General features: G+C 31.6%; 1 protein-coding gene across 1 annotated transcript in view; it reads right to left on the reverse strand.

Annotated features, from left to right (window-relative positions):
* Window positions 1-8,971: 8,971 nt before the first annotated feature.
* The window catches only part of RBFOX1 (RNA binding fox-1 homolog 1), an 874,306-nt gene continuing 861,330 nt past the window's right edge, over window positions 8,972-21,947 (reverse strand). Inside the window, exons 11-12 of the mRNA XM_053694366.1 lie at window positions 14,033-14,108; window positions 8,972-12,411 (exon numbers count right to left, since the gene is read on the reverse strand). Of these exons, the coding sequence (XP_053550341.1) occupies window positions 12,289-12,411; window positions 14,033-14,108 (199 nt within the window). The 3' untranslated portion in view covers window positions 8,972-12,288. The remainder of the gene's footprint in view (window positions 12,412-14,032; window positions 14,109-21,947) is intronic.

The raw sequence follows: 21,947 nt of genomic DNA on the forward strand, positions 1-21,947 counted from the left end.
AATAAGAGTTAATTAATTTCGTTAGATTTAAATTATATTTAAGTTAGGGGGGTGTTAGTGTTAGGGTTAGACTTAGCTTTAGGGGTTAATACATTTATTAGAATAGCGGTGAGCTCCAGTCGGCAGATTAGGGGTTAATGTTTGAAGATAGGTGTCGGCGATGTTAGGGAGGGCAGATTAGGGGTTAATACTATTTATTATAGGGTTAGTGAGGCGGATTAGGGGTTAATAACTTTATTATAATAGCGGTGCGGTCCGGTCGGCAGATTAGGGGTTAATAAGTGTAGGCAGGTGGAGGCGACATTGTGGGGGGCAGATTAGGGGTTAATAAATATAATATAGGGGTCGGCGGTGTTAGGGGCAGCAGATTAGGGGTACATAGGGAAAATGTAAGTAGCGGCAGTTTACGGAGCGGCAGATTAGGGGTTAATAATAATATGCAGGGGTCAGCGATAGCGGGGGCGACAGATTAGGGGTTAATAAGTATAAGGTTAGGGGTCTTTAGACTAGGGGTACATGTTAGAGTGTTAGGTGCAGACGTAGGAAGTGTTTCCCCATAGCAAACAATGGGGCTGCGTTAGGAGCTGAACGCGGCTTTTTTGCAGGTTTTAGGTTTTTTTTCAGCTCAAACAGCCCCATTGTTTCCTATGGGGGAATCGTGCACGAGCACGTTTTTGAAGCTGGCCGCTTCCGTAAGCAACTCTGGTATCGAGAGTTGCAGTTGCGTTAAATATGCTGTACGCTCCTTTTTTGGAGCCTAACGCAGCCATTCTGTGGACTCTCAATACCAGAGTTATTTTAAAGGTGCGGCCAGAAAAAAGCCAGCGTTAGCTACGCGGGTCCTTACCGACAAAACTCTAAATTTAGCCGTTGGAATGCAATTATTTCTTATAATTTTGAGAAGGTGCCTATAATTTTGTCCAGTCCATTTTTGGAGTTTTGCGTGAAATGTGTCAGATTTGGCTTTTTTTTCTCATCGTTTTGTGTGTCATAAGAATACAAACACAAAAAAAAACATGGAAATGTCTAAACATTTGTAATTGCAACAATTGTCTTGGCGAAGTGGTGCATTATCTGACAGCAATTCAGGGGTGCCAATATTTTTGACCATAACTGAATATATATATATATATATATATATATATATATATATATATATATATATATATATATTGAATCCATGGTAGATTCAGCACTCTCTAGTCCAATGCAGCATCCGGGGTGCACTTAAAATTATAGTGTAGAAACATGAAAGTAACTTAAAAATACGGAGAGTGCCTTTCTTTCATATGTGTATATATATATATATATATATATATATGTCTGTATATGTGTACATATATATTTATGTATTTATTTGTGTATATATGTATTTACAGACATATATACACATGTAAACACATAACTACATATTTACACATATATAGACATATATACAAGTGAATTGGAGCTCTTTGCAGTTAAGTAGATGAAAACACGTATAATATATTTATGCAATATTGATTTTTAAGAAAGTGTTTAACTATGTATTTACTGTTAATATTTGACATTCCAGTGTTCTGCAACTAGCAGAATATGTTATATGTATTTTAAAATATATTTTCCTAAATATCTGTATGTATCTATACCTATTTATAATTATGTATATATATAGGTATAGATATACTGTATGTTGTACCAAAATATCATCAGATGTAAGTAGAAATATTTAGTTATGAATAAATAGAACATATTATTATATGTGCAGAACATTGGAATATCAAATATTCATATTTTCATGTCGGGTTAGCGCAAATTAAAATATAACATTGGGTTTGCGCGAGAGTGACTTCTATGGGGGAATATGTGAATGCTCTTAACAGTAAATCTATCCTGCTCACAGCAATTCCCTAACATTGGTTTACTGGGGTAAATGCTTTATGTTTAAATCATAACACTGTCACCTTGCATTAAAAAAAAAAAAACTATTACGTTGGAGACTCAAGTATTATCATTTGTAATTGTTTAGAAGTTTTAATATCTTATTTTCCTAGATTTCACATCAAAGTTTTTAAATTTTAAAGCACCTCCAGGTTAAACATTTTACCTACCCCTTTTAAAGTAGTTTTGCACTTTGAAATGCATAAGGAACTCAGTGTATTCACCTGACATTTCTTTTTATTATTTTGCAATAATTATTCCAATACTATTTTATTAATGACTCCATACCAGAGCATAGTACACTACATTTAACCACAACCCTATGGACACAATCAGTTGCATTACACAGTTAAACAACGAAAGACTGGCATAACATAGAAGTCAGAAGTTGTGTGATACTTACCTTGTATGGATTGATGTTAATTATTGTGAGGGCATTAAAATTTCATCTTATGGGTGCTCCTCAGTTTTTTTACGTATACTAAATAATATATGTCTTTCTGTTTATTGTAATAGGCTTATCCTATCATTACAGAAGAGCTTTGGTGTCTTGTATGTCTTTTGTTTTTATGGATAATCTTATAATTTGTAATATTTTGTGCCTCACCTACAATAGCAATGAGCTATTAAACATTAGATCTACTATGCCAAGTAACATATTACCAGGTGTTCATTGCATTCCAGAGGAAATCACTGCAGGCGGTTCCTCTCCCGGCAGGATTAGAAGAAAAGCCATGTAAGACGCAGAGAAGCGCTGGCTAAGCTCAGAAGATGGGGGATCTGCCCAGCTCTCTACTGTATATTTCTTTCAAATGTATGGTCACTATGTAATAAGTTGTTTGAGCTGTGGATGTTCAATTAAAGATTTATCCACGTATCTGTGTATTATTTTACTGAAACTTGGCTGAACGATTCCATCTCTAATGCTTTAGTGGTGTTGCCTGGCTTTACTCTGTTTAGAGCTGACCATAACTTTGCTCTAAGTCAGAAAAAGAAAAAAGGAGGCTCATGTTTCTATAGCAATCAAAATGGTGCAACAATGTTTTTATCTTAATGACTGAATGCTCTCCTGATTTATCATCAAGTGTGTTCCCTTTTATTCTCCTTGTGAGTCTTCTTCTATTATCCTGGTTTCAGTTTACATTCCTCCTTCTGTTAAGGTTTGAGTACCACAAAAATATCTAGCTGACCAGATTTTAGAAGTAGAACGGAAATATCCAAATGCTGCTATCATCATTGTGGGTGATTTTAATCAGTCTAATCTTTGTACAGAACTTCCTAAATATAAACAACTAATTAATGTTCTACTCACGGTGGAAAGATTTTGGATCACTGCTATCAGGCTTTTTCCCATGCTCCTCTTGGTAATTCTGATCATTCACTTAGTTATCTTTTCCCTTTGTATAAGAAAAAGATAAAATATATAAAACCTGCAGTAAAACCAGTGCATTTATGGACAGAGGATCATTTTGAGAAATTAAAAGATTGCTTTGAATCCACCGACTGTAGTATTTTTGGTAATAGTAATGATAATATAGATAATTATGCTGATACAGTCACATCTTATATCAGCTTATGTGAAGGTATATGTATTCCAACAAAGTCTGTACGTAAATTCTATAATAATAAACCTTGGTTCATTTTAGAGCTAAGGAAGCTTCGCTCTGTTAAAGAGGAAGCGTATAGGAATGGCGACGAAGAAGCGTTTAAAAGAGCTAAATATTTGTTCAAAAAAGCAGTTAAGGCTGCTTAAACAATATAAAGGTGAACTAACAACGTTGTGCTGCAAATGACAATACTACAGGATGGAAAGGTCTCCAGAAACTATAAACCAATATATTCAGCTATTATAACAAATGCTTTATTGCCTAAACAATTAAACAACTTCTCCTGTAGATTTGACGAGCAGAGGCCTTCTGTACTTATCTCTGATTTAAAATCTGAAGAGAGTCAATATTTTTTTATCACTGAACAACAAGTAATTTTTTTTTTTAAAGAAAGTACCAGTCCCTGACAATATTTCTCCTGCTACATTGAAACATTGTACTGAACACCTGTCACCTATTTTTACTGATGTTTTTAAACAGACCATAATACAATGTGATGTACCAGACTGTTATTATTATTTCGGTTCTGAAGAAACAAGAGATTGTGAGCATGAATGACTACAGGCCTGTTGCTCTTACATCTGTTACTATGAAATGCTTTGAAATAATTATGCTGTGCCATCTAAAAGTCTTTGTCTGACACCCTTCATGATTCGCTTATAGTTTGTATATTGATGTAATAGATCTTTGTATGATGCGATTAATCTATTTTTATGTTATATTTTACATCATTTGGATAATCCTCACACCTATGTCTGAGTTTTATTTGTGAATTTCGGTTCTGTTTTTAATACTATTTTTCCTGATTTATTTTTTTGTTAAAGGGACAGTCAACAACAGAATTGTTGTTGTTTTAAAAGATAGATAATCCCTTAATTACCCATTCCCCAGTTATGCCTAACCAACACAGTTATAATAATACAAATTTTACCTCTGTAATTACCTTTATTTATTTAAGCCTCTCCAGATTGCCCTCTTATTTTAGTTATTTCGACAGACTTGCATTTTAGCCAATCAGTGCTCACTTCTCAGTAAATTCATTTGCATGAGCTCAATTTTATCTATATGAAACACATGAACTAATGCCCTCTAGTGGGGAAAAACTATCAAAATTAGAGGCGGCCTTCAAGGTCTAAGAAATTAGCATATGCACCTCCCAGGTTTAGCTTTCAACTAAGAATACCATGAGAACAAAGCAAAATTGGTGATAAAAGAAAATTGGAAAGTTGTTTAAAATTACATGCCCTATTTGAATCATGAAAGTTTTTTGGACTTGACTGTCCCTTTATATTAAAACAACTTAAAGTGCCCTTTTCTATATGCCAATGGCTTTAAAGCTTTTTAACTAATAGGAAACAATTAATTGTACAAATTCCTTGGCACAACCATTCAACATGATTTGAAATGGGACACGTTTTAAACAACTTTTCAATTTACTTTTATCACCAATTTTGCTTTGTTCTCTTGGTATTCTTAAATAAAAATTAAACCTAGGAGGTTTATATGCTAATTTCTTAGACCTTGAAGGCTGCCTCTAATCTGAATGCATTTTGACCACTAAAGGGCATTAGTTCATGTGTTTCAAATAGATAACATTGTGCTTATGCACGTGAAGTTACCCTGGAGTGAGAACTGATTGGCTAAAATGCATCTGTCAAAAGAACTGAAATAAGGGGCAGTTTGCAGAAGCATAGATACAAGATAATCACAGAGGTAAAAAGTGTATTTCTATAACAGTTTTGGTTATGCAAAACTGCGGAATGGGTAATAAAGGGATTATCTTTCTTTTTAAACAACAAAAATGCTGGTGTTAACTGTCCCTTAAACAATGTTTTTTTTCCAACCATCATCAAATCAGTTGTGATCTGCGAAAAAGAATCATTGAGTGTCAACTTATTTCTCTTAAGGACATTTACTTTTCAAGCATGACTAAGGGTAGTCAGAAAAATGTATCTGATTCATCTCTCCCCAGCCATTGTTTTTTAATTGTCTACCATTTTATTGTAGGCCAAGGTTGAGAGTTTTACGAACTCTGACAAGCCAGTTTCTAAAAAGTTCCCCCCCCCCCAGGCTATTAAAATAGCAAACAGGAATAAATCACTTATTCCACTTTTGGTACAATAAATTACAACTAAGAATACCATGAGAACAAAGCAAAATTGGTGATAAAAGAAAATTGGAAAGTTGTTTAAAATTACATGCCCTATTTGAATCATGAAAGTTTTTTGGACTTGACTGTCCCTTTATATTAAAACAACTTAAAGTGCCCTTTTCTATATGCCAATGGCTTTAAAGCTTTTTAACTAATAGGAAACAATTAATTGTACAAATTCCTTGGCACAACCATTCAACATGATTTGAAATGGGACACGTTTTAAACAACTTTTCAATTTACTTTTATCACCAATTTTGCTTTGTTCTCTTGGTATTCTTAAATAAAAATTAAACCTAGGAGGTTTATATGCTAATTTCTTAGACCTTGAAGGCTGCCTCTAATCTGAATGCATTTTGACCACTAAAGGGCATTAGTTCATGTGTTTCAAATAGATAACATTGTGCTTATGCACGTGAAGTTACCCTGGAGTGAGAACTGATTGGCTAAAATGCATCTGTCAAAAGAACTGAAATAAGGGGCAGTTTGCAGAAGCATAGATACAAGATAATCACAGAGGTAAAAAGTGTATTTCTATAACAGTTTTGGTTATGCAAAACTGCGGAATGGGTAATAAAGGGATTATCTTTCTTTTTAAACAACAAAAATGCTGGTGTTAACTGTCCCTTAAACAATGTTTTTTTTCCAACCATCATCAAATCAGTTGTGATCTGCGAAAAAGAATCATTGAGTGTCAACTTATTTCTCTTAAGGACATTTACTTTTCAAGCATGACTAAGGGTAGTCAGAAAAATGTATCTGATTCATCTCTCCCCAGCCATTGTTTTTTAATTGTCTACCATTTTATTGTAGGCCAAGGTTGAGAGTTTTACGAACTCTGACAAGCCAGTTTCTAAAAAGTTCCCCCCCCCCCAGGCTATTAAAATAGCAAACAGGAATAAATCACTTATTCCACTTTTGGTACAATAAATTACACTTTAGTCACTCTTTGTGAATATATTTTAGGATTAGAATTTTAAACTGCTGATTGTATTTGTTTGTTCATTGTCATCTGATAACTTTGCACCATGAAAATTTCCTTGTATAATTTTTTTTTATATACTTGGTAAATAAATTATTGTATTCTATTCTGTTCTTAAAGGAGAAGTGGGGAATCCTCTAGGGAGGTGAAAACAAGTACTCTACACAGCATCTGAAAAGTCTAACTACCTTTCTCTGTGGAACCATACTTACCTCTTTGATTGAGATAAAATCCTGTGAGAATATCTGAGATCAGAAAAAGAATAACATACTGGAATTTTATTCTTTTATTGTAAATCTGGGTAAGTCAAGTGTTTGCTTTAATCAGTATGGCATGTGATTACTAATTATCTAGCTAGACTCAAAGTCATGATATAACAGACACATAGGGAAGAAAAACCAATCTAGCTGTCATCTGCAACAATAAATTGTCTAATTATTCAGTCTTCAACTTCTACTTTGTTGGAGAGTATACCTAGGTTGGCTTAGAAGCAATAATGTACTATTGGGAGCTAGTTGGTTATTGGTGGCTACCCATGTATGCCTCTTGTCATTGGTATTTATATATGCCTCTTGTCATTGGTGTTCATCTAGTTTCCAGAAGTGCAAAAAATGAAGGATTTAGTACAGAGCACGGATGAAACAGTCCTCTTTATTGGACATGTACAGTGCAAAACTCTTACATGTTAAACCCCTAGTTTTCAGAGATTTGCATGGGAAAACTTTTTGTTTCATCTGATAAACTTGAAAAGCATGCCTACAGGTAGGCTGAGGCTAAGAAGAAGGAAGGGAACTAACCGATGATTGGTGGCTGCACATTTATGCCTCTTCTTATTGGCTTCACAATGTGTTCAGCAATCTCCCTACAAGTAGTGCATTCCTGCACCGTCAACAAACGATACCAAGATAATGAAGCAAAATTGGCAATAGAAATAAAATGAAAAGTTGTTGCTTACAAATGTCTGCTCTTCCTCTATCTGAATCATAAAATAAATATTTGGGTTACTAAGTGCAAAGCCAGCAGCCGCTTAGCTATACAACAAAAGGGTTAATGCATAATTACAAATTAAAACAAACAACTTGTATTTTAACTCGGACAAATAAGATAAGTAGTGCACTTTACTATAGAATTATACTATATTTAAAGGGACAGTCAAGTTCAAAATAAACTTTCATGTCATTTTAAACAACTTTCCAATGGACTTTTATCACCAATTTTGCATTGTTCACTTGGTATTCTTAGTTGAAAGCTAAACCTAGGAGGTTCATCTGCTAATTTCTTAGACCTTGAAGGCCGCCTCTAATCTTAATGCATGTTGACAGTTTTTCACCATTAGAGCATGTTGACAGTTTTTCACCACTAGAGGGCGTTAGGTCATGTGTTTCATATAGATAACAATGAGCTCATGCATGTGAATTTACCGAGGAGTGAGCACTGATTGGCTAAAATCAGTCTGTCAAATGAACTGAAATAAGGGGGCAACCTGCAGAGGCTTAAATACAAGGTAATTACAGAGGTAAAATGTGTATTATTATAACTGTGTTGGTTATGCAAAACTGGGTAATGGGTAATTAAGGCATTATCTGTCTTTTAAAACAACAAAAATTCTGGTGTCGACTGTCCCTTTAAGTCCAATTAGTAAACTTTGTAAAATAGTACAACGGGGGGCACAGTCACACAACAAACTTCTATTGATAGTGATAAATAACACAGATCTGAGCCTGGGAGCAGTCGGCAATAAGTTTAAAGTCAACCTTTTACTTCCCTCCTTAACCCTGAGAGTGCTGATTGGCTAGAAAACATCACAGGCTTCCACTGACAGGCTAAGAGACACACTCTATTCTGCTGCTCCCTCCTGGTTTGCATCCATTGTATAATACCTATGTGTCATAAGAACAGCAAACAGCAATAAAATTAAATGCTCTATGGAAATCATGACATTTTGATTTTAATGTTCATCTAATGTGTTGCTACTGATGTTAATTTTATTTAGATTTGGTTATTTCTATTTAGCAACATTCTCCATAGATGTGTAATTATCAGATTATTGATAAATTAATAGATCATGGAATGAGGAAAGTATCTTGAATTTAACTTATTTCTATGGAGGTAATCAAATGTCTTATTTCATAACAATAGTTTGTCCGCTAAAGTAAAATATTCTTCACAAATCTCTGATAAACATTTGTATACTATGCTTAAATTACCTTAAATAACCTTTACTAGAAGCAAATATTTTTGCTTGAACCAGTCTCATTTTACCACTTAGTTAAATAAAGACAACACACAAAAGAAACACAAGAAATAATGTTATTTATACATTTTCAGACTAGGCTTTTATTTGTTTAATATTACAAACCATTGTTCTTTATTCACAAACCACTGTAGTGATATAAACACTCATTTCTAAAGACAGATATACACATTTTCTGAGTTTGAAGATTTCTTATTTAAACTGCTTTGAACCACTATAATCCACACATGGTATCAATTCTTTCATTATTGATAGAGTCAGTAGTTATTTATATACATGAAAACATTCCAAATATATATATTGTAAAAAACAAAAATAAATGAAAACAAAAAATATAATTTTATAAAACAAACATTTTCAATGTTATTTTTTGTTTTGTTTTTAAGATTTTTCCAAGACAAGTGGATTACTTTTCTTATTTGCAAATGACAACCATAATTGGGAGAATATACACATAATTTAATTGCATCAGCAAATTTTAAATAATTTTAAAATTTAATTTTAATATAAGGCGTCTAAAAAATGATGCAAACTTCAACTGCTTTTTTTGTAGTGATGCTGATCTATTAAAAAAATATTAGTTTGCTTTATCCCGAGTTTTACAGTACATTTCAAATTGGATTTGCATAAAGTTTAAATAGACTTTCATGGAATATAATTTTCCTTTGTGATAGAACATCTTTCCACAATGAAAATAAGACATAATACAGTAAAGTTTATTTGATTTTGCACCTTTTTATCTTTTTTATTTACTAAACATAATATTTCATCCCTATTCTTACAAATGCTACAGAAAACCTTTCATGATTTGTGAATCTTAATTGATGGATATCTTTTCAACTGATTTTACTTGCATGCACGTACGATGACAAAGAGAAAATCTGACCACAAACACTTGTATTTTTAAGCAGTTTTTATAGCAACTTGGTAGTTTTACAGCAGTGTGTTGATAATTTAATATAGTGCTTGTCTTGTCTCTATGGACATTATATATATGGATATAATCATCTGCAATGAAAATGAAAGGGAAAAAAATCAGATCAGGACAAAATATTAGTCCTAATTAATATTTTTTCCAATTCATTTTATTTTTATTTATTTTTTTACAAATACAAAAAACAGAACCCCTGACAACCACCCCAGCTAAACTTAGCTTGTAAACAGGACAACATGAAAAGATTCTAAACATATGCACAGATAAGCTGCAATTTTTCAGTTCATGAAATGGCGGCATAATGGGATCTAAATTTAATGGAAATTATTTTATTTTCAATTATGGAATTTTTCTAGGAACAGTAACTTTTTTGAAGTTAGCTACCTTTATTATTGATGTTCAGCAAATTTTGTAGTTGGATTTTTGAGAAGTTATATATTTCATGTCATTTTACTGACATTTGTATTGTTATTTCAAAGACTTTTCTAATAGGGTTGAAAGTGTATTCAAATATGCATTATATTCCATTACTTTGTTAGTAATACATGAAGGTGTTAATTACAAGCAAATGAAGTGTTAAAGTGTTTTTAACTGTTTTCACGTACTGCAATAGTTATTTTTTATTCTTAATAATATAAAATATATTTACTTATAGCATTTCAAGCTTCTTATATTTCCTCTACATTACACAAATGTTTATTTAGCAAGTTATAACCTGTATTTAAAGATAAATAAGGTACCATTCATGTACATATGAGCTTGATGTCCTTTCTTTAGAATGATATTTATTAATGTTCTTATTTGTTTTATTAAATTCTGTTTCAAAATAAATGATATACAGCACTCTGTTTAAGTGGTATAAAACTGATCTCAATCCAATCCAGTGTTTTGGTGTATTTCTATGAAATAATAGGAAATAATATTAAATACCGTAATTGTTTGGAAAAATAAAGCATGTAAATGAGTTTTCAACGTATAGTCAAAACTTCATGGTTGTAAGAAACTGACCACTAAAATATAGATGTTAAGTTTTCACTCAACATTTCTGATTGCAGAAAATTATATTAAATGTGTATCTGGTCAACAGAAAGTGTAGATTTTAAAACCTAATCTGACAATGACTTACTGTTTTTAGAGTGTTGAGTTATATTTTTAATGATGATTATTAGTGCATAATGTCTGAATATTAGCAGATGTGTCCATCAATGAAAGTTGTAAACAAAATATGAGTAACACAAAAAAACAATCAAAGTGGTGATTTAATTTTTACAAACTGAAAAATTGCAGATTCTTTACACAATATAGTAATGTTTTCAAAAAAGTCTAAGCATTTGAAAATACCATGATTATCCCTACTTAATGGTTGCTATACTTGTAAAATGATATATAAATCTCAATATATTTAGTATGTATTTCCATAAAAATGATACGTCTGTCTCTAACAGTTGTTCTACAAGGCTAAAACTAAAGCATTAAAGGCTCTGTATATTTTTTTTTTCTAGAACGTACAATTCCACTGCACAGATGTAAATTTTTATACATTTTTACTGGTATAAAGATTTTAAATTGTATTACTTTCTATTTTTAACTTTCAAAATGAAAAAGAAAAAAAATAGAAACTGTTTTTATAACTTTTTAATAATGTTTCCCACCCATATTATAAAAGTCATCAATGATATCAGTCATTAATTATATTGGAAGAAATATAAAAAGAATGATGGTCTATTTTTGTGAATTTTTAATTTGTACATCTTATTTTTTACTTGTTTCAAATTATTATTTTTGACAATATATTTTAAGCAGAATATAATCTAATACAATGCTTTAAAATTGTTCCTATGACAGCATTTCATCAGATTTTATTTGCAAAGAGACATCGTTTTCAAATTTTAATTTAGCCTTTGGCTGGAAATTCAATAATACAGTCAATAAATGAGAATTGGTGCAGTGGTAGCCCCTTTTTGCTTTTTTTGACAGTATTTCATATTTTAGCCCTCCCAAATAAACTTAAATATATGCAAATGCAGAAAAATGACTACTATAGTCACTTACACTCTTACAAAATGTGATAATTCCAATAGCTTAATATTTAGCATATATAATAAATTTACATGTTATAGCACTCTCGATTGTGGCCCTAAAATAGGTTTTTATTCATATCTACAGTAATAGCTTTCTAGATCAACCACAAAAAAATCTACAGCCAACAATCAATCTACAGAACCTTCAGAAATTAAAGACCCACAATATTAAAATACACAGAACAAAATATCTGAGGTATAAGATAAAAAATGTAATTTTCCTCTTTTTGTGTTTTATTCATTTTTATATATTTTTTAGAGTTGCTAAAATGATGCACTACTGCATGTATTGCAATACCCAGGCCTCGGAAAGCTTCTTTTTTTTCCCCACACTGGAAGAGTTTTATGGTTTTGTCATTTAGTATGGAGCAAAACGGCTGTATCCCCCTCGGTATATACTAGCCTGCAATGAAGAGAGAACGAGACCGACATCATCAGCATGGCTCCTAGTCTTGGCATCAGTGAAGGGTGCAAAAGCATTCTGAAACAAAGCAATTTAATGGATTGTTTTGTGAAGATATTTATGTTTAGAAATGATTATTTACAAATGATATAATTTAATTATAAATTTACACACAAGCCCACCCACATTAAAATTCCCATTTCACAAAAAATAACAGATTGCCATACCTCTCTAATTTAAGAGCCAAGAAATATTGGGATCAACTAGGAAAATAAATAAATTATTATTAATAGTGTTCATTTTGATATTCTGAAAGGCGTGTGGCAATGTTATGTATGGTAATTAGTTTCAATCTTCTCTTAAGCAGTAAACTTACAATATTAGTATTACAATTTCTATTTATTTAGGGGATTCAATTCTAAAAAAGGTCCTCATAATAAAATACAAGCACAAAACCCATTGACCTGGTAAATCAAAGAGCATGTATATCGAACCATGTTCATAAATATATTAGACATGCATGCTAGAACAACTAAAAAGATTAAAATTTAGTATATTTTTAACTTTTTTTCAATATTGCTATTTGTTTGTTTCAATAAAATTTTGAGTATTTGGCCTAGATTTTAACATTTGTTTGTTCCTTTGAATGTCATATTTCCATTTTCTAATATTTTATTGCAAAATACTTTAAAGATAGCATTATATTGATTTAAATATTTTTGGAATAAAGATTTCTAGTATGGATTAATCTAGGTTTCTAATACAGGTATGTCAGAATCATCTCGATTTTTCTAATTCTCTGATTTTTTTTATACTCACATTCTATATTCAAATCTAGTTTTGTCACTTTTGATTTAAAGGGAAGTTTTTTAAATAGCATACATGCTTCTTAATAAACTCCCTATTCTATAATATGCAACACCACTGTATTCTCTTTTAGATGAAAATTTTAAATATACATTGGAATTCTAAGGGCTGATTTACACCCCAGTTGTAAACTTTATAAACTGGAAGTAACAAATAGTAAAGGTGTCTTTGAATATGTGTTACAGATGAAGGGGTGATAAAACTATCACATAGCTCTTAAACAAGGGTTTACAACATACATTATATGTTAAATATTTGTTAATAGTTAATTCATATACATCACTGTTTATGATATGTTTAAGATGATTTTAATGAATTATTTCAACTATAGAAATATGCTGTCTTTTTTATTTCTTTCTTTTCAGACTAAAGCTACCACATTGTAGTAAAAATAAATAAATATTATAATTATAAAATACATTTCAGTTTTTAAGGATATCATTTCTTATGAAAAGTTTAAATGAATTGGAAAATGATCTTAAAACTTTGGTTTTAAAGAGCAATGCAAAAAAAAAACTTTTTAATTAAACTTATAGTTATACTTTCTGTTAGTCACATGATACATTTAACAGTAATAATTAACTTTTGTAACATATTTATAATATACTAATGTTTTCCACATCATTAAATAATTTATAATTTTTTATTATTACAATATCAAAAATATTTGATATCAGAATATTTTTCTGAAATTGATCACTATAATATTTAGCTAAACATATATATATATATATATATATATATATATATATATATATATATATATATATATATATATATATATATATATATATATCATAAATAGCATACAACATCATAATATAAAACTTACCATGGTACCAATGCCGTAGGTGGCTGCTGGAGCAAGTGTGTGGTGGTAGGGGTCGGGAGCATAAACTCGTCCGTAACTGAAATCAAAACAAAGCTGCAGATTAATAAAAAAAAGAGTCAATTTAAAAAATGCCTAGTAATAACATTTAGATCCATATACTTTTTTTCATTATAGTACTCATAATCCTAAAATCCAAATCATAAATTGCTAAAAATATGAATTAATACAAAAAGACATGACAACATGTAATCATTATTTTAATAACCAGATATTCATCATACAAGGTTAGAAAATACTAAGCAAGTCATATTTGCATCCCCACATTTTATAGAATCTATGTTTGAGACATAGAAAATAGATTTAGGTTAATTATATAAGAGATCTGTACATATAGGGCTAGATTTTGAGTGAAGTGCTATTTATCACTCCCACTTGTGCGTTAACTTTGCTAGACGTAAACTTTTTATTACAAGTTGTGCAAAAAGTGTACAAAAAGCTGATCTTCAAATATTGCAACCATCTTAATGTATTCACCCATAGACTTCAATGGAGCACAAAAAATGGAAAAGAAAACACCACCCTTACTCACGTGCAAACCCAATCATGTTTTCTCAAATTATATAACCCAACATGAAACAAAAATATTTCACATTCCAATGTTCTCACATATCAGAATGTTTTATGTATTCTTAATAAATAACAAATATATATATATATATATATATATATATATATATATATATATATATATGAATATCTATTGAATAAGACTTAAAACATATTCCCCTATTTTTTCAATAAAAATATCATGAAAACAAAGTTGATAATAGAAGTAAATTGGAAACATTTTTTTTAAACTGTATGCTCTGCCTGAATAATGAAATTATAAGTTTGGGTTCCATGTCACTTTTAGGCAGATATTGAAGACTTTACTTAAAGGGACAGTCAACACCAGAATTGTTGTTGTTTTAAAAGATAGATAATCCCTTAATTACCAATTCCCCAGTTTTGCATAACCAACACAGTTATAGTTATACACATTTTACCTCTGTAATTACCTTGTATCTAAGCCTCAGCAGACTGCCAACTTATTTCAGTTTTTTTGACAGACTTGCATTTTAGCCAATCAGAACTGTCTCCATGGTAATTTCACGTGTATGAGCTCAATGTTATCGATATGAAACACATGAACTAATGCCCTCTAGTGGTTAAAAACTATCAAAATGCATTTAGATTAGAGGTGGCCTTCAAGGTCTAAGAAATTAGCATATGAACCTCCTAGGTTAAGCTTTCAACTAAGAATACCAAGAGAACAAAACAGAATTGGTGATATAAAAGTAAATTGGAAAGTTGTTTAAAATAACATGCCCTATTTGAAACATGAAAGTTTTTTTTGGACTTGACTGTCCCTTTAAATGTTACAGAATCACTAATAAAACTAGAAGACAAAGGAGGTAGAAATACACTATTCAATTGATAAGTGCAGTATGTGACACCATATAGGTGAACTAGCTTGTGTATTTCTATGTAGAATAATATATTAGTACATTATTTGACTGAGCAAAGCATTCTCTGACATCTGTTTGCCATTCAAACACTATTTAATTTTTATTGGAAACTTTAGATTTATCAGAAATATGTTAATAATAAAATCAATCTTGATATGATTTTTTGTTCCGCTAAATATTTACTTACATTTATGTTTCAGATGACTTAATATCTAGAGAATATTCTCACATATTATGAATTAAATGTATTTCCCTATTTGATAAATTAAACCCATTAGCTCTCTATCTTGATATCAACTTAGTACATAGATAGAAATTATCTCTAGTGTTAAATTTACTTTAAGCATTTAAATTTTGTTAGTTGGAGGAGACTTAGGAAAAAGGAATTTTAAAAACAGACATCTTTAGTTGTATTTTTTTTTTACAATTACAGATATTTCTTCATTGTAAGCTAAACTAGATGAATCAACAGAGTACGAGGTTCTTTTGAATTTAAAGTTCTAGTTCTAGCTGGATCATACATCTGAACACTTATTGGGGATTTAATTAGATAACCCTATATATTCTCTGGGGTTCAGTGAACCCTTTAAAAAAATGCATTAACCTGTTGATTATATGAATCAGAATCTTCAATTAATAATCATTATGAAATTTGGCAAGGTTAGTTAATGTATGAATGTGTTTATGGTGAAAAGGTCGTACTATATTTATAAATATCATTGCATAGAAAATAAAGTCTTGAATATCATGGTAGGCAATTCTTTAAATAAAGAACAAGGATTCATTATCTTAAAATTAGAATACCTGCAAAGCTTAAAATTGAAAAATAATATGTACTTTGTACGAACAAGAGAAGCATAGTAACTTAGCCTGTAAAATAAAAACAAAGGATTCCTGATTATTGTTAGAAGCAAAAACAGAACTTAACAAATCCATCTTGTAGTCTCAGTGATCAAACTTTAGCCTCATATTTACTAAATCTCTAAATCCCTTAAACTACTGTCAAATCTATTGTGAAAGAATTTGTACTTTATAAAGCTGCACAAAGACACTGACATTAGGAAAACAAATATTTGATTCTGGTGGTTTATGAATATGGTCAATATTAAGAAGACAAAATGTGCTAGCAAATGTATCAGCATATCTAAACATGGAATATGAACCTTTTGTTTAACATGGCTAAAACTCTTCCCTATTAAAACAAATGAATAAGAACTGGACAATTAGGGACTTTTATCAAAGACTCATAGAAGTATATTTCCCTTGACATTAATTCTGCAATTAACCCCCTACCCGACCACCAATATACAGGGTACATTGGTGGATCTTAACAAGCCCTCTCATCTGGCTTTTGTACTGTGCAGGTCTTTTTGATGAAGTGAGGCATGCGGTACTAGCACAGTTTTGCTGTTTCCTGCAAAGCTGCACTAGGAAACCTCTAAATGACCACACAACGTACAGGGTAAGTCGGTCATTAAGAGGTTAAAGGAATAGTCTTAAAAATATTTTTTTTTATTTAAAAAGATAGATAATCTCTTTGTTACCCATTCCCCAGTTTTGCATAACCAACACAGTTATATTAATATACTTTTACCTCTGTGATTACCTTGTATCTACACTTCTGCAGAATGCCTCCTTATTTCAGTTCTTTTGAAAGACTTGCATTTTAGTCAGTCAGTGCTGACTCATAAATAACTCCACAATGTTGTCTGTGTGGTACTCATGAGATAGCACTGTTTAGCTGTGAAAAGTTAACAAAATGCACTGAGATAAGAGGCAGCATTCAAGCATTTAGAAATCTGCCCATGAGCCTACTTAAGTTTAGCATTCAACAAAAAATACTTAAGAGAACAAAACAAATTTGATAATAAAAGTAAATTTGAAAGTTGATTAAAATGTCATGTCCTATCTGAATCATGTACATTTAATTTTGAATTAAAAGTCCCTTTAAGGGGGGCGGAGCTAGCATCCAAGCTGAGCGGTCGCATATTACTGTAGCTCCGGCTACATCTTACAATTATACATTCATCTGACCGCTCTGGCTGGGTTTAAATATTACCACTTTAGTGCCTATTTGACCATAGTATTGTAGTTGTCTGTTCCGGAAGAAAATTTTATTGGCACAAGAGGGAAATTAGAGCGTGTCATGGAGCTGCTTGCCGAGTCTGCAGAGGAACGGCCATTTTTCATCCCCCGTGGGTAGATAATGGAGAGTCTAACTAGTTGTGAGAGCAGACTGCTGGAAGCTATGAATCACCAATTTCTGAAATTAAAATGTGACCTAATCTCAGCAGTCGCTGTCCACATCGATGACCCTATGCTGAAGGCTACATGTCGGGAGACACAGAGGTGGGAGTCGGCCCCAGAATGTGCTGTGCGGTTAAGATCGCTGAGAAGAATAGAACTTGGGCAGCTGTGGAGGCGACAGTGACAGAGATTAAAGTAATCACGGATCTGGGTTGCTGCAACTGATAATAGCATGACATTGCTGAACAAAATACGTTATCAAGGAGATTTGACACCTCTAGAATATGACCGGGCCCTGGGACTGAGAGAAGAAATGCGGCACAGGAAAACTCTCCATATGCGGACACCTACCAGCACACTACACTTTATGCTGAACTGTGCTCCGGAGCTTTTGGAAACAGATTTCAACCGGCTTGCAACTCTGACCACCTATTCCACTAAGGCTGGACATTCAATTATAATCAAGATTATTCAGAAGTGGGTAGAGATGGCGCTGGACTTAATATGCAGAAATTCACAGCAGCTTGCTCTTGCAGGTATACTAGACCCAGATCTGGGGGATTTTATAAATCGGCAGCCTGATTGTAGGATTCCTCTGATGAAGCGAGAAGTCTTCCCCGATGGTACCTGGAGGTGCTGCAATGCTAAGCATGCCCAGCGATCACTACTTGCTGGGGAGATGCGACATAGACTTGGCATCGGATAAGACCCCATAAAACACTTGCCAACCCTCAGTAATCGCATGTTTGGACTGTGTGGTACTGTGGTAATATAAGAGGTTTCGTAAGATTGAACTGTACTTTTTTTTTATAGTAAAGTGACCTAGAGACGCTGGGACAATCTATACGCTTTGGACTCTTTTTGCTGCCTATTATTTATATATGTTGGCTTATGTTCCCAGCTTATTGTTAAAATATTCATTCTGTTAAATATGTTTGAAGCCCGATTAGTTTTGATATATATCCATCATATCTATGTATGGCTGTTATACTGGTTTGCCTGAGCAATACACATCTAGTCTCCTTTTAACTAGAGTTATACACATCCTTTTGCTTGTTACTTACAATATGCTATTAGTTCATCTATGTACGATGGATCTGTCTAACTTTTGTTTTGCATACATATATTATCGCTATAGTATGAGTTATACATCTCTGATTACCCATTTGTATGTATTTCTATTTCATGTGCATCCATGTTGTTATGTACTGAAGTTAACAGTCTCATGTTTTATTAGCTAACCTAGACAAAGGATTTATATTTAGAGACTAGACATTTTAGTTGGTCTCAATGAAAAGGTCAGACAGTATTGTTTACACATGTATACATATTGCTCCCTCCTAATTGCGTGCTAGCTTGTGCTTGATAATAATGTTATTACTTGTTTTATGACTTAGTGCTGACATAGCACACAGGACATATCTAGGAAGTTCATAATGCTTACAGTGTATATCCATATTTGCATTCCAAGCCACCCAGGTGCTGATTGTGACCTTACATATATAGTTGTATTGACAGATTATTATTGTTGAGATCCATATCTAGCTAGGACACCTTACTATTGTAGCTCGTAGACCTAAGTTGTACTGTTTCATTTTATACATATATTTGTCAGCCCTGTATCCTTCCTATACTAGTCAAATCTCCATACTTGATACTAGGAAGCTGCACATTTTGCTCTTGACCCAGGGGTATAGGGCCCATGCTCCTGGGTTAGTGTTATCATATAACCAAAGATAAATGTGGCTTTAACTGTTTTATTAATAGTAATATTCCTAGTGAAAAATTAAAGCCTGACGTTTAAGTTTTACAGTGGCTGCCAGTTATTAGCTAATAGACCAAAAGGTTTAACACTACTTAGTATATGATAGTTGATACTAACATTTATGGCACATATCTCACCAAGATGTGGTTTAATATAGTACCCAGCTAGATAAATACACTCAGCATTATTTTGTCATAATCCAACTTGGATCTCGATATATTGGTCATTTTTAATATGACCATTATTAGATTGCCCCCCCTTTTTTGCTAATATAGCTTACTGGTTAAGCTTAGGGGCACAGACCCCATATGAACCCCCTAATCCTGTTCAAATGTGTTTGTTAATAGTATGTTGTTGATATACCCCCTTTCCTTTTTAAATTGAGGTGTTGAAAAGTTACAATAGCATTCAAAAGGTCCATAGGGGTCCTTATATCCATGAAAGCCTCCTTTTATTTGCCATAATAGATGTATGAGTGGTCTGAAAGAGACCCTACTTTTGGTTGGGAGGCAAGAAACTGAGGATTACCATTAGATATTATTTCTATATGCATTCTAGTTGTTTTAAGTAGATGATTGTACTTCTATGCTAAGGAACGTTTTGTATGTACATTTCATACAGTTTGATTTCATAGCGGATTGTCTGTATGTATATTCTATTCCTCAATAAAAATATTTCAAAATTTTTTAAAAAAAATAAAAGTCCCTTTAAGAAGTTTTTATACACAAAATGATAATATTCAAATATTGATAGTGACCTTAGAATATTCAAATGTAACAATCAATTATTATATGAAATCATGAAATTACATTTAAGAGTCGCCATTAAAAATCTTAATTGCAATAACTGTTACATTTAAGGAAGAAAAAAAACATTGTTTTAGCAGTAAGGAATGTCAATGGTTCAGTAAACATTCAGCATACATTTAACACAAACAGTGGTAGAATATTTTGCTATATTACTTTCCCAGAGCTGTCATATAAGATTTTCATAAACATGTATTACGCTTATTTATTTATTTTTGCCTAGTCATAGAATAATTTTTAATAAAATTAGAGCTTGTAATATATTGATTCTGGGAAGAAAAAAATTCTGAAATCCATACAGAAAAACAAGGGCAGAGTTTATATTGCTGGTGATTATAATTTTCAGCACAGTGATAGCCAATAAAAAAGGGTTCAAATAAAGTTAACACCATCTGGCAAATAAAAAGCTGTCAGATTTTGTGTTTTCCAAAATTACAGCAGCGGAAGGTCATTTTTGGCTCCAATTGAAGTCAACAGCAGTCAAACAATAATAATTTACACACAGTTCATTAATACATTTCAGCTTGTTTTTATTAACTATAACTCCGTTGTTTAGCTGATTTTCTAAATAACAAAGGGTCAAAACAACCATTATGATTATTTTTATTACTAAATGTTAAATATTTTTAAACATGCAAGAGGCATACATTAAATAAATAAATATGAATAATTAAGACTCTACTATTTACTATATTATAATATGTACCATTAATTATGAGTAAAAATATAAGAAAGTAATAAAAAAACATAAATATATTTTTTAAAATCCTGAATAAAAATATATTAACTAAATAAAAGAGCCTGACATGTGTAATTTATATAGTTTATAAAATATTTGTAAATAAATTTGAATGTTTATTGTAGATGAGTCCATCTCAGGTGATGTTATATGAGCAGGTTAGTGATAGGCAGCAATATACTCTGAGACTCTAATTTTCTCTTAAAACTATCAAGTTGCTGAATGTTAAATGAAAAAGAGAGTAGGACTGTGCTTAACAAGTTTTTTCATTTGCTTGTAAAACAGATGTCAACCTAATGAAAATCAGAAGCTAATAACACTACACCAGCCAAGTGATTAAACATTTTGCATCATACAATTAACACCACAGATGAAGACTTACCCTAAGAAAGTTATATTAGATGATTGAAAATGTTTTTCAAACCAAAATATACAAATGTATAAATATAACATTTTTGGAGGCTCAAAAGCAATAAACCATTAAACATTCTAGTAGATAATGAGCCCCTGATCTGATTTGGACTTAAATAGTATACACAGTAAGTACAATATTATTAATTATATCTTAAAAATAGTGGGAGGAAATATAGTAAATCAAGTTAATTAAGAAATGTTTAAACATTATGTTTTGGGATTCTTAAATAATTGTTTAATAGCCATATAAAGCTGTTACGCTTTCAAACTTTTAATATTTGTCAGAAATCTTAATATTTGAACAATAAGACCGAATGTCTGATGAATGAGAATAATTGCTTGTTCAGAATAGGATATTTCATTTAAATATTTAATGAGGAAGGAAACACTGTGTTGACTATTCCATTATGTAGTTATTAAATGCAGGATGTGAACT

The sequence above is a fragment of the Bombina bombina genome, chromosome 11 (assembly GCF_027579735.1).
Source record: "Bombina bombina isolate aBomBom1 chromosome 11, aBomBom1.pri, whole genome shotgun sequence".
NCBI lineage: Eukaryota > Metazoa > Chordata > Amphibia > Anura > Bombinatoridae > Bombina > Bombina bombina.